General features: G+C 42.8%; 1 protein-coding gene across 1 annotated transcript in view; it reads left to right on the forward strand.

Annotated features, from left to right (window-relative positions):
- GVQW3 (GVQW motif containing 3) overlaps positions 1-4,610 on the forward strand; it is a 33,363-nt gene extending 28,753 nt beyond the window's left edge. Inside the window, exon 2 of the mRNA XM_054439843.2 lies at positions 852-4,610. Within this exon, the coding sequence (XP_054295818.1) occupies positions 852-1,091 (240 nt within the window). The 3' untranslated portion in view covers positions 1,092-4,610. The remainder of the gene's footprint in view (positions 1-851) is intronic.
- The last annotated feature ends 22,070 nt before the right edge of the window (positions 4,611-26,680 follow it).

Consider the following 26,680-nt stretch of genomic DNA (forward strand, 5'->3'; position numbering starts at 1 on the left):
TTTGGGAGGCTAAGGCAGGAGAATCACTTGAACCCAGGAGTTCAAGACCAGCCTGGGCAACAGAGTAAGACCCTATCTCTATGAAAAAATAAGAAAAACTGGGTGTGGTAGTGCATACCTGTAGCCCGAGCTACTCGGGAGGCTGAGATGGGAGGATCACTTGAGCCCAGGAAATAGAGGCTGCAGTAAGCTGTGATTACACCACTGCACTCCAGCCTCCCAAAGAGGGAGAAACTTAAAGAATTAAAGTGATTATCTGAGGTGGCTCAGTAAGAAGAAACAGAACTAAGATTTGAACCCAAGTCTTCTTGATGTCAAATCCCAATGGTTCCTCTTCTATGTGATGTGACTCATGATGCATTAGTTCATCCATCCTCTCTTTTCTGCTATATAATCATTTTCCTGGGAAAAGGGTCTTTTTTTTTTTTTTTTTTTACTTCATTCTACTATATTCCTTATGACACCAGAACAGTGCTTTGTATTTAGTACACAGTCAATACATATGTCTTAAATCTCCAAGAGGTAGAAAAGAAAGAATGAATGTGTGAATGAATGCTTCACCCAAAGTGAATCAGTCTCTGATAACAGTTCATAGAATGGTGATGGGCTGGAGAGAGGCATTTCTGAGGGGAGGCACCTTCCCAAATACCTCCAGGCGTCGATTCCAGGAGGGCCTGGAGAGAGCTGAGGATGCTGTCTCTGTGCTAAAGCACTTGTTTCTTAGAAATCACACCTTTTGCTCAGCTGCACATCTCAGCAGGCAGGCAGGGCAGAGGGGAACATGCATGGCTTCCAATGAGTTGGGAAAATGAGGTTAGGTTTCAATTCAGATACTTATTTGTGTTTTCTAGGTCTGCACGGTCGATGAATTTTCAACGAGCAGTGATTCTGTTCCTCATCTTTCATTGCTTTATGGGACTTCAGGGAATGAAAGCATAACATCCTGCTTTCCCATAAGTTCTCTGGCTGCTACACTGGCACCAATTAAAGACATGTCTATGCAATTAATCAAAACCAATTTGGAAGCACTCCGGCGCTGCTCCTCTGATGTACTGCCTGCTCCGCATACAGTAGTTCCTCAGCTGCGGTGATGGAGCCAGGCACATAGGAGCTTTTGATGAACTGGCTGTACTGGCCCCAAGTGTTAACTATGTCGTCTGACATGACTAATGAGGCTCTGGACTTGATCCGCGTGAGCGGAGCAGCCCTGCTGTCTGGAGGAGGCTCAGTTTCCACAGAGGCTGCAACGTGCAGGGTACACACTGCATCATGTCAGCTGGAGTCCTGGAGGCCTCTAGTGTTGGAGCTGGTAGTCATCCATGGAGAGGGTGATGGAAACTGTGGGCCAGGCTCTGTGTTGGGTGCCAGTGTGAATGTGACCAAATTTAAACTTCTAGCTCAGCCTCCTCATTTTAGACCTGAAAATCAAGACCCAGCAAAAGTGTGAGGCTTGCGAAAGACCTGAACTTTGGAGAGAGAAATGATGGAGAAAGCATGGTCTCTGCCCTAGATGAGAGGTAAATATGTATGAGGGTAACAACTGGGGCCTGGTGCAAATATACTTCATCAAGAGTTAACCATAGGCTTCCTTTCTTCCTTCTGCAAACCTTTGTCAAGGGGAAGGGTTGCTTGTGCCCTTGTCACCTCAGCAATTCCAAGAGCATGGAATTTGGAGTCAACAGATCTGTGTTTGAGTCCCAACCCTACTTTGAGTTGATGTAATCTTGCAAATCACTTCATTTTTCTGAGCCTTGGTTTCCCCAGCTGTAACATTGGAACAGGCCATATACTGCCCAGCCAGCCTACTTCCATGAGCCCTTCTGTGACTCAACTGAGTTAATGGGTGTGAAAGTGTAAGTAAGAGCCTCTGCACGTGTTAGTTATTATTCCAGTTTTCATCTCCCTAAGGAGCACTGGCTGAAATCTCTGGAATGTGGATCCACAGATAGCTTTAACTCTCTTCCTCTTCCTGCCTCTTTCAAATGGACATAAAAACCAATTGGTCATCTGCCTATAATCTCAACAGCTTTCCCAGAGAGCCCATGCAGAGAAAGAGGAAGAACTCAACCGTTGTAAATTAATGTCATTCCATACATTGATTGAGCACCTACCACATGCCAGACATTGTGTGAGGGATCAGAGTTGGATAAGACACGTTTCTTGGCCACCTTGAGAAGCTCACCGTTTAGTAGGAGAAACAGAGCTGGGCATAAATAACTATAATGTACTGCAGACAAATGCAATTGCCATAGGAAAGATACAAATCAAGTGTTTTGGGAGCCAGAGGATGGAGTGATTCATTCCCCAAAAGGAGACTGGAAAAAGGTTCATCAACGAAGTGGTACTGAAAGATGGGCAGGGCTTAGCTCTGTCAGGAAGAACGAGGCAGGGCGTTCCAGACAGAGAGACCAGCATAGGCAAATGTATGAAATCTGGAAAGGAATGGCGATCTAAAGGATAGAATAAAATCAAGTGAGGTATGGGGTGTGAGCATGAATCAAAGAAAAATCACTGCACCCCAGCTCTGAAACCCAGGCATAAATGTTGCTGTTTCACTGTTCTCTTTGCTGGCTGAGGTCACCTAGCCCTCTGTCCCTCAGTCAGAGAGAATCCCACACTGGCTCTTCCTCCAGCAAAGCCAAACCCAAGCCCCAGCCAGCTGAGGCAAAAACAAACGAACAGGGATCAACAATACCATTAGATGCAAAAATTCTTGAGCTGGGAAGTGCCAGGTCACAGCCATACCTCCCCAGCCAGGGTAAGAGCTTGATCAGATGTGGCAATGACACCAACCCTGGAGCATGATGGCAAGGAACTTAAGCCTCTTGGCATGGGTCACAGGCTACATTTTTTTCCTTCCCCCCTTCATCCAAAAGAAGCTAGCTTCTTCTTTATGAGTGCTGCTGTCAGAATGGCTTTGGAAAGCCTAGAGCTGCAGCTGGACTCAAGGCATTGCCGTGGGCCACCCCAGGGACTCGTATTTTCTCAGTCTTTCTATCTTTCACTGTGAATTGTTTTTTATTGTGCAAATAATACAGTGTTAGGAACGGAAACTTCAAGAAGAGAAAGAGGAAAGAGAGCACCCACTCACACATTATCTGTTTCCATTTCTCCTTGCCCTTTCCTGCTGTTGTCCATGAGCATAATTTTTTGGCCGCTTTTATTACTGATACAACTACGTATTCTGTTTTTATTGCTTAGCCTTGTATCATATAAGGCTACTTATTGCCAGCCCCTCGTGTCCACACTGGCTTGGCATTGTTCTCCCAAGACTGAAGAAATATGCCAGGGGTCATGTAAAGGGACTTTCCGCAGATAACATGGTCGCCATTGACAACTGGCATCATGTGGCAGAGGAAAAGCATTGACTGCTCTGCCATCATGTTGATTTGGGTTGGAATCTCAGCTCCTCTACTTCGAAGCTAGATGGCCCTGGGCAGATCATTCCATCTCTTTGAGCCACAGGTCCTCATCTATAAGATGGGGATGGCATTAGTACCATCTTATGATACTAATGGGATCACAGTGAGAATTAAGTGACATACCAAAAGGGGAATGCTCAATAAAGAGCAGCTCTCCTTCCCAACCCTTGAGGGGCCGACCTAGAATCCACTCTGCTTTTTCCTCTCTTGCCCACATTTGGCCACCTCCCCTCTCCTGGGCCCAGAAGGCCCCCTGGGTGAGACTACCTAAATTATGACAGGCATACCAGTCTGCATATTTATTATTCACTGGGTGAATTTGCTATCTTTTACTTAAGTATTTTCCTCTGATGAAACTTTTGTTTTTGTCCAGTTTTTCACTGTTTCCAATAATGATGCAAAAAAAAAAAAAAAATACCAGTGTGTGCTGTTCACCCTATGCTTTAAAAATTGTATTTTCTCGGAAACAATCCCCAGGAGTAGGATCACTGAGATAGAGGATAGAAACATTTTCAAGGTTTCTGATGTGTATTTCCAAATTGCTTTTCGGATTTGTGCCTGTTATGCTGCCACCAATTTGAGGGAGGGGACCACTTGGGCTACATTGGAGGCCGCTGGGCTCTGGTCACAAACTTCTGTCTCTGCTTTATTTCTACCATTGCCTTTTCTTAACATGGCTCCTGAACTTCTCACTCTATGGGATAATTCATTGTTTGTCCCCAAAACGATGCTCCCATACTTTTGTGCCTTTGTACTTCCTGTTAGTCTTCACCACCCTTGCCCAAGAATATTCTTCCTTTAAGATACCCTCTCACCTTAGAGCTCAACCTTTGTGGAACTGGGAACTTCTATACTCTCTTCAAGACCCACTTCAAACACCCCTCTCTCTGTGAACCAGTTCCAATCCCCCCAAGCAGAGTTATAAGTTATCACTTATAACAAAAGTTATCACTTTTGTTATAAGTGGTACCTGGAGGAACCCTTGGCATCCAAGTGTTCACCAAGAGTCAGCCATCCCCTAACCTCAGCTACAGGCCCCAGTTTTTGTGATTCTCTCTTCTCTTCGCACCAGGCAATCTCACCAGGTTTTCCCAACTCATGTCCTAAATATTCTTAGATCCACTTATCTTTGCCTCATGGTCATTGCTAGAGCTATCACCTCTCATCAGGATTCCTGCAATGGTCCCCCCCCCCACACACACACAAAAAGAGTAATATGTACGTGGTTCAAAAGCCAAAATAGTCTCCAAGGCTTATTATAAGAAACAGTAGATTCCTGCCCTAATCCCCACTACCCAAGCCTTACTCCTCAGAGACAACTTGCCACTTTCAGCTATTTCTTTTGGTATTTACTTCCATTTGCCAAATAAGATACCTATACTGCAGTTTCTTGATTTTAAGTTTAGGCATTATCTTTTCTAAATTTTTTAAAATTTTGTTTATTAGTTTTATTACAGACCTAGTCTTTTTTTTTTTTATTTTAAGGGTATTCCTGAAACACCAAGGTTTAGATATTATCTACTGACTTTGAACAATGGAAGATTTCTCTAATAGCGCTTCTCTCCTCTGTTCTCTAATATAATTGTATCTACAATTATTTAACAATTTTTGGTTAATCATTTTGCAGTATTTACACATCATGACCAGAGAAGCCATTAAAAAATATTTATCCTCTGAGATACCAACATCTCTTCTGAGGCTGCTATCTCTCCTGGTGAGGTTTGAGCCTCCTGGGGGCAGGTGGAGCACTCAGGGACAGGGGCTGATATGTGGGAGGTGGGGCTGGCTGGCTATTGGCTGGCAGCCAGGTGGCACCAGAACAGTCTCGGGATGGTTCTCATGCAGGGCTCCCTGGGCCAGGTAGGTATAGCAAGCAAGGTTCATGTCAGCCTTTTGGGGGAGCCAAAGGCAGTGCCCAGGAGGGACTGGAGGCTGCTGACTGGCACAGAAACTGACTGATCTGAACAAATGCTGGCCTCTTGAACAGGGTTCTGGGGTCCCTGGCTATATGTCAGGTACTGTCTTTTTAGTAGCTAGATCTGATGGATAGCCATAGTTAAGCCATCACAGTGCCTGGGATATAGCTGGACCTGACAGATTTGGTCATCATACTGTTCTTTCAAAGAGTTTGAGAGAAGACTTAGTGATAGAGATACAGAAACTAAGTGAAAGAAAACAAAAAGGCAATTATTAACATAGGAGAAACTGAAATCTTAACAAGAATGGAAATATACTCACAGACCCCTACATGGCTTAACTATGAATAACATTTACATAGTCATAACACCGGCCAACAGGACTGCACTGCATTAGGTACGTTCGACTGTATTGGTTATTAAAGTGTTGAAATATTTCTATACTGGCTAGTAAATAGTAGCCACCCTCAAGCTGTTGCCACTGTACCAGCCATGCCGTCCACCCCCTCTCCCTGCCTTTTAGAATTCCCTGGAACTTCTCAGGATCCATCAGATTCAGCTACTAAAAAGACAGTACCTGGCATATAGCCAGGGGCCCCAGAACCCTGTTCAAGATGTATAATGAATAATATATAATTTTGTTTAATTTTAATACTTAAATATTAATAGCCACATGTGGTTAATGGCTACCGTGTTGGACAGCACAGATCTAGAATGATGTGTTTTCCTGACAGGACACTGCTGATATAATACTTGCCATGAAAGCGGTCACGGGAAACTGACCCTCCATGATACAAATCTGGGATTGTAATATGACCTGAGTGGGCTTGAATTCAACGATGACTTCATTGCCAGTGGAAAATGGGATACTGTGTCAGGGAAGAATTCCAACCTCATGGAAGATGGCAACGAGTAACAGGACTCCAAATTGACTTGCCACAACTCTATGGGTGCTGAAAGTAGGCAAGACCCAGTGGATCAGAAAAAGACAGCATAGAAAACAAAAGGGCCAAGAGCACGGTAGAGCAAGTTTCCTTGCCCTCAAATCCCATGAGTCAATACAATGGCCCAGATGGCAGCTATGTGTGCCTTGGGCCTGTGATGTCACCGAGGAACCCTGGGCTAAGGGCAGAACCTTTTATAGCAAGCAGTTAACAAGCCAGTCTCTTTCCCCTGGAGAGTGAATTGCTGGACGTTGTGGTCACCTTGACCTACCCCTACCTACCTAACTGCTTTTGTGACTAATTATATAAATGATTCAGGGTCAGAAAATGGTTAGTCCTTGCAGTTTGGGACAAACAAGAGTATACAAGGACATTTGGAGGTCGGCGAACTGCATCTCCCAAAACTGTCCACCGTAGTCCATGGCATGCAATAGCAAAAGTTACTTAAACTAGCACCTTGTGAATAACTGGGATGAAATGCCTTCAAAGGCAAGTCTTTGGAAGACCAAATGGCTGCTGAAATGCGCTACTAAGGCGAGAATTGTGACCAAGGATTTTAAGATGGATTATTTGCTTCTGACGGTGCTGAAGTTCTTATTAAAAAAAAAATTCAAGCTCAGGATTCTAAACTCTCAGGCATGTTCAGAAAACCAGAGAGCTTCCATTGTAGCTTTAAAATATATATGTATTTATAACTAATATACAAAACTATATTTATATATTAATATGTTAATTATATTAATATATAACCTATTATAGCTATGGGAGTAAGAGAATTGAAAGTCAGACCCAAATTTTAATCCTGTGGGTGCAGAATTACGATGTTTGTAGAAATCACAGGTGCCCCAGGTTTCTTACAGGAAAGTTGGAGCGTTAAATGGGAAGAAATGGGATCCTGAAATATGGAATGGAAACATTTGGTTCACCTTGGAGAAATATGAGAATCTGGAATGCCTAAATCCTCCTGCGCTCCAGAAAAAATAAAAAAAGAAGTTTAAGGGCCTCTTTTCTATCTAATTTATTGGAGAAGCATGGGAATGTGATCTTTTTTAAAAAATCGATCTCTGCCTATCAAAGTGCGTGTGCATGTATGTGTGTGCATGTTGTGAGAAAGAAACAAAAATCTAGGATGCACATGTGCATAAATGCACACGCATCCCCCTAAGACCATTGGGAAACTCTGTGTTTGAAGACAGAGTATAAAAATTTAAAGCTCTTTCCAAGTCAAATGAATTTAGGTGTCCTGCTTCCTCCAAATCACTTTGGCTTTATGTCCCGCCCTGCGTGCTATTATACTGGAGGCAGGGAAGATCCATGAGGAAAAACAAACTTCTCAATAATAAATCTATCAGCTTTGGATGTATTCACAGCCTCTTGCCAAGTCTCATTCCAATCCTCCTCTTGGGGTCCCACATTTCCCTCTTCCATTTGTTACACACTTATTATTTGTTTATTGAAATGCTCCACTTTCTAGGATAGGCTCCCAAGGAAGGAAATCATCTTGCTATTTGTTGTAGTTGGGATTCCAGGGATGAGAGCGGAGGGAGGTGAATGATTCCATGATGCTACTGGGGCTCCAGGCAACACCCATAGAACTTCACTGGAACTGGAGCTCCCCTTCACTGACAACACTTCTTTGCAGTGATGACATTTCAACACTGTATATTTTTCTGAGGATAAAGCAATTAGTAAGTCCAGGGACCTTCCTCTTAATTTGTGGTCTCACAACTTAGTGGTTAAGAAAGACAAGTAAAAGTTCCCATCCTGGGACAGCAATGCAATTATAGCAATACGTGCAAGGTATCCCAGTTAAATGGCTTTTACAGGCTGGGTGTGGTGGCTCCTGCCTATAGTCCGAGAACTTTGGGAAGCCAAGGCAGGTGGATCACTTGAGCTCAGAAGTTTGAGACCAGCATGGGCAACATGGTGAAACTCCGTCTCTACAAAATACACACAAAAACTTAGCAGGGCACGGTGGCGGATGCCTATAGTCCCAGCTACTCAGGACTCTGAGATAGGAGGATTGCTTGAGCCTGGGAAGTCGAGGCTTCAGTGAACCATGATTGTGCCACTGCACTCCAGCATGGGTGACAGAGTGAGACTCTGTCTCAAAAAAAAAAAGGTCTTTATCAAAAAGAGAATAATGGATGCTGGAAAGAATGTGGACAAAGGGTAACCCTTATACACTGTTAGTGAAAATGTAAATTAGTACAGCCACTATGAAAAACTTTATGGAGTTTCCTCAAAAAACTAAAAATAGAACCACCATATGATCCAGCAATTCCAGGACTGGGTATTTATCCAAAAGAAAAGAAACCAATATATCAAAGAGATACCTGCATTCCCATGTTTATTGCAACACTATTCACAGCAGTCAAAATACAGAATCTATTTAAGTGTCCATTAACAGATGAATGGATAAAGAATGTGTGGTACATATACACAATGGAATATTATTCAGCCATAAAAAAGAATCAAATCCTGTCATTTGCAGCAAAATGTAAAGAACTGGAGGTCATTATGTTAAGTGAAATAAGCCAAGCACAGAAAGACAAATATCATATGTGGGAGCTTAAAAACTGGATCTCATGAAGATAGAGAGCAGATTGGTGGTTACCAGAGGACAGGAAGAGTAGGAGGGAAGGGAGATGAAGAGAGCCTGATTAATGGGTACAAATACGCAGTTTGATGGAAGAAATAAAACCTAGTGTTAGATAAATATGTAATACATTACAATAATGTATTATATATATTATGTATTTCAAAACGGAAGAAAATAATTTGAATATTTGTAGCATAAAGGAAAGACAAATATTTAATGTGACAGATATCCCAATTATACTGATTCAATCTTTACAAATTATATGAATGTATTAAATTATCACATGTACCCCCAAAATATATACATCTATTATGTATCAATTAAAAAATTTAGAAACAATACTGATAAACTGTTAAAAGAACAAAAGAAGTAAGTCCAAGGTGCTTTAGGATCATTTGAGCTGTGGACAGGAGGTGTAGAAAGAAGAAATGCTTTCCTGAACCCCATCCTGATTGGTGAGGATGAAATGGGGTTGGCATTGATTCTGGAAGGGAAAGTAACCTATAAAGGCTTGGAGGGGAAGATATTGTGGTCTGTTCAGGAACATCAGGTTATTCCAAGTGACCAGAGGCCTGAGTTTGAGGGAAAGGTAGCAAAATATGAGGCTGAGCCCTATTTTACAGGTCTGGCAGATGATATTCAAAAAGAGGTAAAGCAGCAGGGTATGGTGGCTCACCCCTGTAATCCTAGCACTTTAGGAGGCCGAGGTGGGAGAATCACTTGGGGTCAGGAGTTCAAGAGCAGCCTGGCCAACATGGCGAAACCCAGTCTCTACTAAAAATAAAAAAATTAGCTGGGCATTGTGGTGCAGGCTTGTAATCCCAGCTACCCAGGAAGCCGAGGTGGGAGAATCACTTGAACCTGGGAGGTGGAGGTTGCAGTGCACCGAGATTGGGCCACTGCACTCCAGCCTGGGCAACAGAGCAAGACTCTGTCAAACAAACAAACAGAGATTAAGTGCTTTGCCTAAGGTCACACTGCTCATAAGTGGCAGAGCTGGGATGGGAATCAGGGTCTGACACAGCTATAGCCCAGGGTGCTGTGGAGAATCAAGCTCCCATCCTGAGTTGAGGACTCAAAGCCCAAGAAGAGGGATCTTGGATCGGTTGACGTTGGTGTTGGGCCATCAAATCCAGTGAGAGGCAGGATTGCCTTTAGTGCCCTCTAGGGGCAAGGGCAGGGGACCACCTAGCAGAAATCATTTTCTTACTGGATCTCCTTACATGAAGGGAGAATTACTGGGCATGGGCAACCGGATTAAGGTCTGGCAAATTAACACACAGAATCACAATTATAGAAAATTGAGTATGAACAGTTTCTAGTGCTCATGCTTTTGAGCTTTTCAGGCTGGTGCCAACTCCAGGAATCTTTGCTGGAGATGTCGGCCTGCTGCCCAAGTACTCTAGCCATAATTATATACAACTATAAGTAGCTATCATTTACTAAGCTCCAAAGACTTCACACGTGTCATCTTGTTTAACTTTATAACTATCCAACAAAGCTGATAATCCTATTCCTATTTTCAGATTAGGAAATTGGGGATCTATGAGATTTGTGACTTGAATAAGTTCATACAGCTAGTAAGAGTTAATAACAAGAGTTAAATGCTTAAATGCTTACCATGTGCCAGAATCCATGCTGTAACAGACCATGTTGCTTGCCTACCCAGTAGCCATCCTGCCCCTTCTCTGCTAACAGAATTCTAATTTTACCCAGCAATCCATCCGGCAGGAAAAGAGGCTCTATCTCCAGTATAACTGGCCAAGCCAATCATAGTGATCCCATTCCCCCTTTGTCAGCAACTGGATTAAAGACAGGCTTGTTACCCAGCTCTGGCCAAAGATGTGGGGGAGAGTATCAGTGAGATGTTTCTGGGAAAGGTTTTCTTATTTTTAGAAAGACAAAAAAGAAAGAGATGACCCTTTTCTGCTTTGTATATTGTAGTATCTGCATATAATGTTGGGAACTGTGGCACCCATCTTATGACCATGAGGGGAGCCAGCCTAGGAAAGTCTATATACCAAGGTTGGAAAAGCATTAAGATGAAAAGAAGAGTTTTTGATGAATTAACCAATCCTGAAACTTCCTTACTTCTAGACTTCCTGTTATATGAGATGATACATTTTCCTTGTGTATTCTGCCATGTTTCAGCCATTTCGAGTTTTGGTTTGTTACTTGGAGCTAAAGACATCCTAGCTGACACACATGTATTTTCTCATTTAATTTTCACCAAAAATCCATGAGGATAGTGTTATTATCCCTATTTTACATATTAGAAAATGAAGGCCCAGAGAAGGTGGGTAATTTTCCCAAAGTCATAGAGATAAGAAATGGCATAATAGCATTTGAACCCGGTTCTGCTTAATTCCAGAGTTCTTAACCACATCATACTAAGCAAAACAATGAAAATTCAACCTGTTCTGGCAGGCTCCAAAGGCCATGCTCTTTCCTTCATGTTTTATTGCCTCCTAATTTATGGGATGAAATTCCAAGAAACTTGAATCTATGGTGTATGGTACTCAAAATATGATGTCTCCTCCCGTCCCCTCACTCCCCATGGGGATGAGGTAGGCTAGCTACACAATACAGGGGAGGATGATTGCAAAGGACACCTGAGTTGGCTTGATCTTGGTTCCCTGTTACCAGTGGACTGGGCCTTTCTTACTACTGTGGCTTGAGAACATCTGGCAAAAAGGATAGCCTGGGCTAGGCACGGTGGCTCATGCCTGTAATCCCAGCACTTCGGGAGGCCAAGGTGGGTGGATCACTTGAGGCCAGGAGTTCAAGACCAGCCTGGTAAACATGGCGAAACTCTGTCTCTACTAAAAACACAAAAGTTAGCCAGGCATGGTGGCGGGCGCCTGTAATCCCAGCTACTTGGAAGGCTGAGGCAAGAGGATCGCTTGAATCCAGGAGGCAGAGGTTGCAGTGAACCGAGATGGTGCCATTGCACTCCAGCCTGGGTGACAGAGCCAGTCTTTGTCTCAAAAAAAAAAAAAAAAAAGGGACAGCCTGGCCCCCAGTGAGACACAATTAGACTAACTCTGATGCCTTTGTGTGTGAACTTTCTCTCTTGCCCAGGTATTTAGTCTCACCTGGATGGGTCTTACTACTTTTCCATCTGCTCTAGTGGGAAATTACTTGGCATCCTTCCTTGGCAGGGATGTCAGGAAGAGATGTCTATCATCAAATGCAAGACTGGACAAAATGACAGTTAAGAGCCGTTCCTTTGTGAAGAGTTGAGGATTACATGAGAGGTACCAGGAAGGTAGATTTTTTTTTTTGAATCCACCAAAAAATATGGCAGGAAGAATGAACACAATTCAAGGAAATATTTCTGAGCATCTTGCATTCACCAGGCCCTGTCCAAGCAATGGTGACACAGGCAAATACATAACCCCTTTTGTCTAAGCTCAGCCTTGCAAAAAGGTTAAGGTGTGTGGCCATAATTAAAAAAAGAAATAGACTATACCTAGGGTTAAACAAGGAGAACAATGTATGGCAGCTACCTCAAGCAAGAGTGACATGTGACTAGAAGCATTAGGAGTTTTGAGAGGTGGCTCAAGATGAAGTGTGTAGAATGGGTAGGCTTTGGACAGCTGGAAATGGGTGTGAAGGAGGAAAGGAACCAAGGCAAGAAACTTCTTGCTTGCAGAGAAGGCCAAATGAAATTTTGGCTGGAGCATTTTGTTGTTGTTGTTGTTTGTTTAGACGGAGCCTCACTCTGTTGCCCAGGTTGGAATGCAGTGGCGCAATCTCGGCTCACTGCAACTTCCACCTCTTGGGTTCAAGTGATTCTCCTGCCTCAGCCTCCCGAGTAGCTGGGATTACAGGCCCGCGCCACCGCACCCAGCTGATTTTTGTATTTTTAGTAGAGATGGGATTTCACCATGTTGACCAGGCTGGTCTTGAACTCCTGACCTCAGGTGGTCCACCCGCCTCGACCTCCCAAAATACTGGGATTACAGGCATGAGCCACCGTGCCTGGCAGCATTTGTTATTTATAGTGGGAGATAAGCCTAGAAAATAGTATTTTGGGGTCAGCCTGGGACAGGTCCAACATGCCAGGGCAGATAATTTGGTTTGAATTTGGTAGGAAATGAGGAGCTGCTCAAGGCTTTTGATCAGAAACGTGACATATTTAGCGTTATGTTTTAATGTATAGTAATTCCACAGGTACAAGCAGAATTGAGGTGGGAAAAGATGGAGGAGCAGAAAGATCAATTTGAAGACTTAGGGGATCCCTTCTCCCTGACCATGTAGTGAAAGCACTGTTTCTAAGACCAGCAGCGCCCAAGTGTCTGGCTTACTGCAGAAAGCCAACTTCAATGGCTTGGGAGGAAGCTCACACCTCACTCAGGGTTCCCACCTAGCTGGGAGCTCACACATGTCATAATGTACACAGCAGAGGCGCTGACAGAACCAGAGGACTGGGATCAGTTACTTGGGGAGAGGAGCTGAGCTGCAGAGAATCATCAGTGAAGACAGGAGGCCCCCACAGAGCCCAAGGCAGCCTCCTTTCACCAGCTACATGGAGCTCAGAAGCAGCAGTTCGAGACTCTGAGAGGGCAGGAGGGTTCAGATCAGTGGAAGTGCGGTGCAGTCCCAGGATGTGAGGGTGGGGCAGGGGGAAGCAGGGGCGAGTCTGAAGGACCCAGCAACCCTCTTACTGAGAAGCTGGGCCAGTTCTGCATGATTACAGGGAGTGGCTCTGGCCTTTAGGCCCTAGATCCTGAAGTTGGAGGTTATGCTGCATTTCCTCTATGCTGTCACTGGCTGCATTAGCTGCCTGTGGCCCCCAACAAGCTCTTTTTTGTGTCCTCCCAATTTCTTTCTACTTGATTCATCACTTATTTGAGGCTCTGAGAGTCAGTGTTTGCCTCTCTTTGACAATCTCTGGCCAGACACGTACATGTCTCTTACACCTTCTTTAAGACTAGAACACCCAGCACATTACTGCTTGACGGTCTGTGAGCATCACAAGCTTTTATGAAAGTAAGGTGACCCGGTGAAGTCATTATTCTTTATATAGCAAATCCTGTAGGTAACATAAACAAGTGAAGAGAACTGGTTTAAGAGAAAGTTGCAGTGTTTTAATGGATATACTTTGTTTCTTTATTTCCACAAAGAAACATGCTGTTCTCCATTTTCTGAAATGCCCGGCTCTAACCTTCAACTCTTTACTTTTCACGGAGATACTGGTAGTGAGAAATGTTTCTCCCCCTAAAGAGAAACAAGAGTGCAGGGGTATGAGGACAAAGAGGTGCGGTGGAGACTAGCGAGTGACAAAACACATATGGCACTTAAGAAGGACAAGCAACGAATGACAGCCTAGTGTGGCCAGATCACCTGATTTTTCCACAGAAGCTGGAAACCCAGAATTTTATGTAAAACCTCCCAGTTTTAAAACACTGGCAAAGCAAATGTAAGAAAATTATGTGGGGCGAACAAAGCACATCTCTGGGCCAAATCCTGACAATTTACCACCTCTGTCCTACAGTGTCAGGTCTAAGTTCATTAGCTTGGAGCTCAAGCCATCCACCGCCTGACATTTGTTCATTTCCCTCCACTTCTCAACTGCACGTTCACACTCTTCTCACCACACCAACCCATCTGCGGTGCCCACACCCAGATCTCTACTGTGTTCATACCTCTGCATTGCTGGTCTCTGTCTACAATGCATATTCTCCCTTTCTCTGCCTGGGAATCCCCTATGCAGTTTCTCATTACTCAGATCAATCCACACTTCCTTTTGACAACTACCCCTCTCTTTCTAAGTTTAGGTGCTCTTCATTCTTTCTATGCTTCCATAGTACCCTAAACTTATTTCAACCAGATCTCTTACCACACCATCCTGGAATTGCTGGTCGCCTTGTCTGTTGTTCACCAGTTTGAGTACTCCCTGAGGGCAGGGACTTTCATAGTCTCTGACCTGAGAACCTAGGGTATGGGCTGAGAAATATGCCAAGAAAGAGAAAGTATTTAATCAGATGGGAAAAATGAAAATTCAAATAAGATGGCCAGAAGCCTGAACACTTGAAGGTCTAAGAGGTGATAGCAGGTCATAAACAGAGGTCAAGCTCAGGATTCAGGAATCAGGATAATTAAAACAGGTTCGAAAGTGAAATGTGGTGAATGGTTTAAGATATAAGCTGAGGATGAGGTGAGGGTGTCTGGGGCCTGATTTTGCAGGGTGCTGAGAGTGTGACAGACACAGAGATGGGTCTCACTGCCTTAATATGTTAGTACTGGGTTCTACTACCAGCTTGATAGTCTGATGAGCTTCTCTGTTTCAAGGACTAATTTTCTCAGCAAACATCTACTGGGCATCTACTCTGTGCCAGACATTGTTAGGCATCATAAATATAGAGAGGAATCAGATATGACCCATGTGCTTGAGCTTAAGGTCTAATGGAGGAAATGGACACATAAATAGATAATGAGAATAAAATGAAATATATACACAACAGAAAGCAGCACATGGGGACTATGATAGCACAGAGGAAGGGCTCCAGATTCATTAAGGCACAGAAATGGTCAGACATTCCCTGAGGTCAGACAGCTACAGAGGTGCAGGCCCAGAATTAGAGCCCAGCACTGTTAGACTTATAAGTCCAATTTTTTTCCACTGTAGGAAACTGGGAGAAGACAGAAATCACTTTACGGTTATGGAGAAAATTTATGTGTGTCAGCTTGGTTAAACTGCAACTGTAGGTTCTAGGTTAAAGTCGGTTAAGTGTGACAGTTGCAGCCAGGCATGGTGGCTCATGCCTGTAATCCCAGCACTTTAGGAGGCCGAGGTGGGCGGGATCACAAGGTCAGGAGTTCAAGACCAGCCTGACCAACATGGTGAAACCCAGTCTCTAGTAAAAATACAAAAATTAGCCAGGCGTGATGACACGTGCCTGTAATCCCAGCTACTTCGGAGGCTGAGGCGGAAGAATTGCTTGAACCCGGGAGGCAGAGGTTGCAGTGAGCCAAGATCACGCCGTTGCACTCCAGCCTGGGCAACAGAGCAAGACTCCGTCTAAAAAAAAAAAAAAAAAAAAAAAAAAAAGAGTGATAGTTGCTTGAGATCTGGAGGCAAAAGTGAATCGGCAGCCATCGCTCTCTGAAGATCATGGGGGTTTGTTACAGCAACAGACGAGGAGGCACCAGCAGGTTCACTCTCCTCCACTCCGTATCCAGCTCTTCCTGACTGCTGACCCTGTTGACCAATAGTAGCTCCAAACCTAGCACCAGACAGTTGCAGTGGACTCACAGCCTTCTGTAGACGTCTCCATCAGCTCCTCCACTGCAGCCCCTTTACAACCTCTGAGTGTGCTTGGCTGCTAGGATTGACTTATTCAGTGACTCCATCGATCCCTGCCTCCCTCCAAGTTCAGAGTGGCACTTCCCCAGCTGCACCCACAACTGTATTAGTTTGAATTCCTATAATAAATTCCTTATGCATTAATTCATAGTAGTTCTGTTTTCTTAGGTGAACACTGATTTCACAAGTAATTGAAGCCTGGATGTGGTGGCCCACACCTGTAATCCCAACACTTTGGGAGGTTGAGGTGGGTGGATCGCTTGAGTACAGAAGTTTGAGACCAGCCTGGGCAACATGATGAAATCCTACCTCTACAAAAAATACAAAAATTAGCCAGGCGTGGTGGTGTGCACCTGTAATCCTGTTACTGGGGAGGCTAAGGTGGGAGGATTGCTTGGCCTAGGAGGTGAAGGTTGCAGTGAGCTGAGATGGTGCCACTGCACTCTAGACTGGGTGACAGAGCAAGACCCTGTCAAGAAAGAAAGAAAGAACAGGAAAGAAGTAAGTAAGGAAGGAAGGGAGGGAGGGAGGGAGGGAGAGGAAGGAAGGAAGGGAGGGAGGGAGGGAGGGAGGGGAAGGAAGGAGGGAAGGAAGGAAGGAAGGAAGGAAGAAAGAAAGGAAGAAAGGAGAGAAAAGGAAAGAAAGAGAGAAAAGGAAAGGAAAGGAAGGAAGAAAGAAAAAGAAAACAAAAAAGAAGGTAATCAAATAGAACAATGGACTAAGGTTAGAAGTCCAGCTTCACCAACATATCCATAACTCCAGTACCCTGCATTTAGTAGTTCAGAAAATGTTTGTTCAGTTGGATTGATGTTTAAGTTGCTTTAGGTTCTTTACTGGTACAGATATCACTGCAAAGAACAGCTTCTAGGAAACTTTTGTTTTGCTTTTGCTTCTGTTTCTTTTCCTATGGTCAGTTCAAGAGTGTATAGTCATTTATGGCCCAGGCTTTGAAGATTTGACCCAGGACAATATCTGTTGTGTTGGCTTTATGTGCTCTTCATCTCTTGGGGTATGATAGATTTTCCTCTGGCTTTGATTTTTCTCACTCCCTCACCTTCTGTCCCTTGCAAAAACAGAGAAAAACCTCACTCTTGTGCATTTACTCCAAATAAAGTATTTCACACTCTAATCAGATCATCAAAAAACACATATTGGGTTACCCTTATGGGAATGCTTCTCTGGCCTGGCTAGGCTGGAAGTGGGAAAAACAAAAACATCTGGAAATTGAGGCTCTGCTTACTTGGGCTGGATGGACAGCAATCAACTCTGAAACACTTAATTGCAGGGAAATTTTCTCTTTGCTGCTTAGACCATTCAGCACTTGCCGGGAGAAGACATGTTACATGCTCACTTTATCTTCTGGAAAGCTGGATTATATGTTATATTTCAAGTAGAAAACCATTTACAGAATGTCTCTCCTAAACTAGTCCCTCTGCTAGTTGCTGGAAATAGTGCCTTGAGGTGTTTTCAGGTTATGGGGGAGAGTAACACAATGAGTTACAGCACAAGTCAGCATATAGTGCTAGAAAAGGGGCATAAACAAGGCATTATGGAACAGAGAAGAGGGCAATAGCTGATAAGGGGGTGGTGGAGTAGGTGAAGGAACCTAAGAGAGATGTTAAAGGATGTATAGGCAGAGGAAACTAACAGTTACTAAGCACTGAGGTTTCACAGAGGAAGATGAATAAGCCTAACAATCATGCATTGATAATCTATCCTGTGCCAGTCACTAAGCTAGGTAGTTTACATATTTTATCACATTAAATCTTCCCTAAAACCGGCCAGGTGCAGTGACTCACATCTGTAATCCCAGCCCTTTGGGAGGCTGAGGTGGGTGGATTGCTTGAGCTCAGGCACTTGAGACCAGCCGGGGCAATACAGGAAAACCCCATCTCTTAAATAAATAAATAAATAAATTTTCCCCATAACTCACCTGGAAGAAACTGAGGCACAAAGAGGTAATTTGTTTAAGAGCTTGAAAGAGGTAGAATTGGGATTCAAATCTAGATTTCTGTGACTTCCAAGAACATTCTCTGCTCTCCCTTGTGCTTGGAGAATTATTTTCAAAAGACAGTGAGATGGATCATGAAGAGCAAAAAGGATTTTGACAGACTTTGAAAGGCACAGAGGTGCAAGAAGGGATGGCATTCTAGGCAGAGGAGTAATCAGAGGGGTACAGCCACAGGGCAGGGTGTGAAGGTGCAAGGCCTGTTTGAGGCACTGTAGGCAATCTAGTGGGACTGCGGGAAGACATTGCCACATGCCCATACCACTGTCTTCTCAAATTCAACATGCCAATCATTATTTCAACACTGCTAGGGGATTCAGAGCTCAAAAAGGCTCAGTCTTTGCTCCCAAGGATTCTCCAATCTAATTATGATCTGGTGAGATAACCGCCATTACCACTGATTGCCTTGTATGTTTCAGCACAGAATGTGTGTGTGTGTGTGTGTGCATGCAAATACTCATTCAAGCATTATTTGGACCATTTCCTTCCCATAATTATTTCTTGACACATATACTCCCTGGGCTTTCCATAAGTGTGTGTTCCTTTATTACCTCTGCCTTCGCAAGGCTTGAATTTGAACTACTGGCCTTGCAGTGGTAAGTTTAAAGCCCATAGCATCTCAACAAGTGTCCTTTCAACCCAAGAAAGACCTGACTTGATCTTCCATTAGCTCACTTAGAAAATACTGCTCAACTCTGGGGTTGCAAAGAAAAGATCTTAATTGGAACTGACAAGAAAGTGGACACCTTCTACCATTTCTCTGCAGACTTCACAAGTGCTCAACACTTCTTGAAAGAGAGTATGGCTCCAAGCCTTTCCATTTAGCTGGCTGGAGCAGAGTTTTAAAAATGCACTTTATCTCTGGCAAATCACAGCAGAACGCCATCAACAGCTGGAAACTCTCTGAGGTGAAGACAAGTTGGATATTATGCTTGGATTTATATCCCCCTACCCCATGATAGCTGATTTCCATTTCTGACAGGGTTATTATTTCCATCTTTATAAAATATCTTGAATTTCACCTTGGATAATTACTGATTATCATCAGCTCCTCACCTGAGGCATCTTAGCACTTGGGTGAACATTTTAAAAAAGGGCTTTTTTTTCCAAAAAATGAACTGGGGAAAACTCAGTGTGTGAGACTATGTCTTTATTTCTATTTTCATTTGCAATTCCCTTTGGTTTTCTAATGATCAAGCCATTCATCAGTGTCAATTCACCATTCAGAGTACAGGCAGTGTTTTTGCCACCTGGGTTCCAATATGGATTAAATGGTAATAACTTGTGTTACTAAGTCTGGTGGTACTATGGTAAACACAGATCCAAAAAGTTTTAGGGCATAGACAAGATCTCAGTAGCCATCTAAGGTTTTTATTCAAGGATGTACGTCACAATCTTCCAAAATTTAACAGAGCTCTGCAAGTTATTCTGACAAGTACTCCCAGTTGAGGACCACTAAGAGTCTAACATCCCTCATCTTGCTTTTCGAGGTTGCCATTCTATGTGTAATTTTTTTATGTCTTCATGCCTGCCTTTGCTTTTCCTATTTTCTCTGCCTTGCTGTCTTTGATACTCTCTCCTCACTACTCTGCCTGGTGAAATGCTGTTCACTTTATGAGGTCTAGCCCAAATGCCACCTCTGCTATGAAGCCTTCTGTGATGGAAATAATCCTTTTTTTTTCCCTACTCTCATAGCACAGTACCTTTAGGAACATCCTGTGTTATTACTTTCTTCTATAATGTATACAGCTATCTGCATGTCTATCATCCCATCCCATCTTCCCCACTCAACTATGAGCTCCAAAAGAATAAAGGTTGTGCCTTTTTAGTCTTTTTTAGAGACAGGGTCTTGCTCTGGCACCCAGGCTGGAGTGCAGTGGTACAATCACAGCTCACTGCACCCTTGACCTTCCAGGCTCAAGTGATCCACCTGCCTCAGCCTCCTGAGTAGCTAGGACTGCATGTGTGTACCACCATGCCCAGATAATTTTTGATATATATATATATATTTTGAGATGGAGTCTCGCTTTGTTGCCCAGGCTGGAGTGCAGTGGCGTGATCTCAGCTCATTGCAACCTCCACTTCCCAGGTTCCAGTGATTCTCCTGCCTCAGCCTCCCGAGTAGCTGGGACTACAGGCACGTGGCCCCATGCCCAGCTAATTTTTTATATTATTAGATGGGGTTTCACCATGTTGGCCAGGCTGGTCTCAAACTCCTGACCTCAGGTGATCCACCCGCCTTGGCCTCTCAAAGTGCTGGGATTACAGGTGTGAGCCACTGCACCCAGCCTCGATTTTTGATTTTTTTGTAGAGACAGGGTCTCACTATGTTGCCCAAGCTGGTCTTGGAACTCTTGAGCTCAAGCAATCCTCCTGTCTCAGTCAGCCAAAGTGTTGGGATTACAGGTGTGAGCCACCTTGCCTGGCCTAAAGTTTGTTCCTTATTCATCTTCATATCTCCAGGGCCTGGCACGGAATGGGGCCTGGTGCTCATTCTTTGAATAAATGAGGAAGCTGAAAAGTGAAGAGACTTTACATTGGTCCAGTTAATTTAGCCAGATCTGGACTTCCTCTGCATTTATTCAGTAAATTGCTTACAAAGAAAGATGTGCAAGGATGTGAAGGAGAAGGACCTAAATGGCCATGATATTAGTTTTAAATATTATTTGTAAAACATCACTTTCCTAACAAAAGCAATAATAGCTGGTTTAATCTGAATTAGTAATGAAAGAATGGATATCAACTTGAACTTGAGGATGCGTTTTCAGGAAAGCAATCTCACAAAATTTTAAAACTTAATTGACTGCCTCAGTCAGTGGAAGAAATATTAGCCTGAAAATTAGGAGACCTGCTTCCTGGTTCCTGCATGACTTAGAACAAATTGCTTCACCTTTCTAGGTCTCAGGCTTCTCTTATATAAGATGAGGCAGTTAAAGTGGAATATCTCTGAGGTTTCTTCTAGCTCTGAAGTTCTATATCCTTAGCCAGAATCATTAGTTGAATGATGTCACAGTTTCTTTATTTTGGCTCTACTCTATATCCAGGAGAATGAAATATTCTTCATAAGATAGAGTTTTACAAAATATATTATGACATTATAATAATATAAATACCTAAAAGGAAACTTGGAAATAGAGAAAAGAAAAAAGAATAATCCATAGCTCCACTACCCTAATATGTTAATGTTTGGACATGTTTTCTTCCTTTTTTTTTTTTTTTTTTTGAGACAGTCTCGCTCTGTTGCCAAGGCTGGAGTGCAGTGGCACGATCTCGGCTCACTGTAACCTCTGCCTCCCCAGTTCAAGCGATTCTTCTGCCTCAGCCTCCTGAGTAGCTGGGATTACAGGCACATGCCACCACGCCTTCCTAATTCTTGTATTTTTAGTAGAGACAGGGTTTCACCATGTTGGTCAGGCTGGTCTCAAACTCCTGACCTCATGATCCACCCGCCTCGGCTTCCCAAAGTGTTGGGATTACAGGTGTGAGCCACTGCGCCCAGCCTCTTCCATTTTGTTTTTATATTCACATGCATATGCTTTTCCACTTATTATAAGCATTTTCCTTGATGTCAATTATTTGTAACGTTCATTTAAAATGACTCCATACTGAGTAGATGCTTGGGATAGTAAATACTCTTCTATTGCAAGATAATTAGGTTGTCTTCAAGTTTTTTATAGCATTGAAATTCAAATCCCTGTAAATATAATTCTTTCCATCTTTTGGATTATTCCCACAAATAGGAATCCTATATCAAAGTTACAGCAGAGGAAAAATATCTTTTCCTTCTACCCTTCTAAGTTCTGAAGTCCTGGTAACAAAAGACAGATTAACAAAAGAAAAGCATTCAAATCCATTTAATGTAAATTTTACATGATATAGGAACCATCATAAGGAAATAAAGACCCAAATAAACTGCTAAACCTAAGCACTCACATGCGAGGTCTGATGAAGAGTGGAAAGTTGTGGAAAAATATGATAGGACAAAGTGGATATAAGCTAAGGTTAATAAGCTGGGGGAAACTTAGCAAGGCCTGTTTGCTCAGATTCTTCTTGGTGCCCCTCTATCTTGGAGAAAAGGATGTTAGGGATAGCACCTCTCACAAGTACTAAGAGGTTCCTAAGACCTGCTTCAGGGAGAAGGGCGGGAGGAGGTCAGAGAGATCTTCCTGCATCAGTCATTTTCTCAAACTCCTTTAGCTTAAATATTCAATATGCCAAGATGCCATATTTTGGGGTAGTGTATTCTGAGCCCCATAGAAGGGTATGAACATTTGAGTGACTCTTATTACACATTTCCATGGTGTATTTCAGTGAGCGACTTGATTTTGCTCTGCAGCATTCTTTCACCTTCCTCTGACAGCAGTACCCCAATTTTCCTAAGGGAAACCAAGCCCACCTTCGCACTCACTCCATGTTTTTTGGGAATAACTGACTTTACCCACATCACTTCCTCTCTCTCCAGAGTAACATGTGGTTCAGACCTGGCAAATCAGGGCATTACATGCCCGTCTACAGTTCAGGGATGGGCATGTGACCCAGATAGAGCCCATAGCAACAGAGCAAAGAGATTTTGGTAAGACTGTTCATGAGATGGCAGGTGCTGTTTTCTGCAGAGGCTGTAAGCAGGGTGGATGATGTAAACCTGGGGCTGCTGGGAACCAACAGATGGAACCTGAGTATGAAGCGATCACAGATGGCGGAGCTCAGAGATGAGGAGATACTAAGACTGGCTCTGTTTGAATCCCTAGATTCAGTAATGCCTGAAGCCAAAACTACCCCAGAACTTTTCAGTTAGTGAACAACAAACATTCTTTTTTTTTTTTAAGAGACAGGGTCTCACTCTGTCATCCAAACACAACATAGCTCACTGTAAGCTCAAATTCCTGGGCTCAAGCCATCCTCCTGCTGTAGCCTCCTGAGTATCTAGGACTAGAGGTGCGCATCACCATGTCCAACTAATCCATTGTTTCTTAAGCCATTTCATTCATTTGTTCATGTTTGTCACCAAAAGAAAAACAAAGCCTAATTGGTATAGGTGGGCTTTTTGTTTTCTTTTCTGTCTTTTTTTTTTTTGAGGCTGGAGTGCAGTGTCATAAACAAGGATGTCTCATTTCAGCCTCCACCTCCTGGGCTCAAGTGATCCTTCTGCTTCAGCTTCCTAAGTAGCTGGGACCATGGGTGCATGCCACCAAACTTGGACAATTTTTAATATATACATATATATTTTGTAGAGACAGGGTTTTGTCATGTTGCCCAGGCTGGTCTCGGATTCCTGGGCTCAGGTGATCCTCCTGCCTCAGCTTCCCAAACTGCTGGTATTACAGACATGAGCCACCATGCCTGCCCTGTTTTAATTTTCACTTTTTAAAAAGTTAGTCAACTTTATTTTTTAGAGAAATTTTAAGTTCACAGCAAAATTGAGGATGTTGTGTATATCCCATCCCCATACATGCACAACCTCCCTCACTATCAACATCCTGCACCAAAGCGGTGTGCTTGCTACAATCAATAAAGTTACACTGACATAGCATCAGTCACTGAAAGCCCATCATTTACACCAGGGTTCACTCTTGGTGTTGTCCATTCTATGGGTTATGACAAATGTATAATGCCACGAATCCACCATTATAGTGCTTTTTACTTTTATTGAGATACAATCTATATAAAGCACATAAATCATTTATGTACAGCCTAATAAACTTTTACATATGCAATATCTATACATATAGCCCCTACCCAGATCAAAATATAGAAGATTGATAGCATCCTAGTAGGCTCCCACGTGTTCTATAGGTCGCTCCCTAAAGGTACTTACTATTCACACCCCTATCACTATAGATTATTTTCAACTGCTTTTGAACTTTATATAATATAAATGAAATCTCACCCTTTGATATCCAAGAATTGTTTTATTTTTGTTTTTTAAGCCACATGCATGGATATGTTCTACGGTCATCAGGGCATATTTATAAGTAGCTAAATCTTCTACATTTTATCTCCAGCATTGGACCATGGTAACCGACATTCAGAATAAACACTTTTTTTTTTTTTTTTTTTGAGACAGGGTTTCACTTTGTCACCTAGGCTGGAGTGCAGTGGCATGATCATGGCTCACTGTAACCTCAAATTCCTCGGCTGAAGCAATCCTCCTGCCTCAGTACCAAGTAGCTAGGACTATGGATACGTGCCACCACACCTGGCTAATCTTTAAAAAATGTTTTTGTAGAGATGGAGTCTCACTATGTTGCCCAGGCTGTGAATAAACACTCTTAAAATGCTGCAAGTTTCAATTTATTAAACATATTCAATACACTTTTCAAGCACACACAATTTGCCAAGCACTATATTAAAGGCTGGATATAATAAAAAAGGGGAGTAGTTCCTTCCTTCAAGGAGCTTTGGCATCAGCAACTACCATGGAAACAAGCAATTATATTCTATATTATTAAAGAAAGAATACATTTCGTTCATTATCTGATACTGGGAAAGTGGGGTATAGATTTGAGGAAGAACGTTCATTTACTGAAATATTTATTGTGCCCATCTAGGTCCTGGGCATGGAGAATACAAAGAATCTTGGCCTATGCCTTCTAGAAGCTTCCTACCTGCTAGAAGGAATTATTATCTCAATACAGTCTGATAGTTACCTAAAGTAGGGCATGAAACAGGTGGCTTGGGAACCTGCAGGAGGAAAACTGATTGTGGCTGGTGTGGGAGGAGAGGAGGCTTCTAAAAAAGAGGGAATTTGGCAAAGTCTCTTGGATAAAGAGCAGAGGAGTGCAGTGGGAGCACCCCAAAGATTGATCTCCATGCTTCCACTTTTACACTCTTATTCTCATTCTCACAGTATCAAATATTATGTCTAACATTTGAAAATGGCCTGGCATTTTCTCCTAAAGTTGAACACATTAATATTTAACTTTAGGAGAAAAGTTGACCCAACAATTTCACTCTTGGGTTCAAATGACTTAGAGAAATTCATAATTTCAATAGGCGGCATGAACAAGAATATTCAGAGCAAACTGTTCACATGAACAAAAACAATAAAATGTTCATCAATGGGAGAATGGGTGAAAAAATGGATAAATTCACACAATGGAAAAACAACAGTTAAAATAAATGAACCACAGCAACATGCGACAATATGGATGACTCTTAGCAATATAAATAAAAACAGTAAATAAATTCTAAAATATGACATACAGCATCACATACTTTTTATGGTATAATTTTTTTTTTTTTTTTTTTTTTGAGACGGAGTCTCACTCTGTCACCCAGGCTGGAGTGCAGCGGCATGATCTCGGCTCACTGCAAGCTCCGCCTCCTGGGTTCATGCCATTCTCGTGCCTCAGCCTCCCGAGTTGCTGGGATCACAGGTGCCTGCCACCGCGCCTGGCTATTTTTTTGTATTTTTAGTAGAGGCGGGGTTTCGCTACGTTGGCCAGGCTGGTCTCAAACTCCTGACCTCGTGATCCTCCCGACTCGGCATCTCAAAGTGTTGTGATTACAGGAGTGAGCCACTGCGCCCGGCAGTTCTATAAATTTTAACAAAGTTTTTGTAACTACCACTACAATCAAAATACAGAGCAGTTCTATCACCCTCCCCCAACTCCAAACCCTTGGCAGCCATTGATCTGTATGCTGTTGTGATATTTGTACCTTTTGGAGAATGTCATATAAATGGAATCATATAGTATGTGACCTTTGGATATTGGCTTCTTTTACTCAGAATAATGCCTTTGAGATTCACCCAACTTCTTGTGTGTATCTTACCTGTTTTTTATTGCTCAGTAGTATTCCATTGTATAAATGTACCACAGTTTGCTTATTCACCCACTGAAAGACATTTGGTTATTTCCAGTTTTTGGTGAATATGAACAGAACTGTTCTAAACACTCATGCATGTTTTCATGTGAAATTTTTCATTTCTCTAGGCAAAGTGTGTATGAATGCTATTGCTGAGTCATATGGTAACTGTTTGAAAGTTTACAAGAAAATGCCAAACTGCTTTCTAGAGTGGCCGTACTATTTTGCATTCCTATCAGTCATGTATGAGAGTTCCAGTTGCTCTGCATCCTCACCAGGAGTTGGTGTTGTCAATGTATTTTATTTCAGCCATTCTATTAGGTGGGTAGTGGTATTGTATCATGTATTTGATTTAAGAGACGGGGTCTCACCATATTGCCCAGGGTGGAGTGTAGTGGCTATTCACAGGCACAAGCATGGCACACTACAGCCTCGAAATCCTGGGCTCAAGTGATTCTCCTGTCTCAGCATCTGGAGACAGTCTCTGCACTCAGCTCTGACATTGTCATTTTACTTTGCATTTCTCTTATGGCTAATCGTGTTCAGTGTGTTTTCTTGTGCTTATTGCCATCTGTATATCCTCTTCGGTGAAGCGTCTTTTGCCTATTTTTAAATGGGGTTGTTTTCTTACTTAGATACAAGTCTTATGTCTCATAAGTGTTCTGCAAGT

Source organism: Pongo pygmaeus, chromosome 9, assembly GCF_028885625.2.
Source record: "Pongo pygmaeus isolate AG05252 chromosome 9, NHGRI_mPonPyg2-v2.0_pri, whole genome shotgun sequence".
Classification (NCBI taxonomy): Eukaryota; Metazoa; Chordata; class Mammalia; order Primates; family Hominidae; genus Pongo; species Pongo pygmaeus.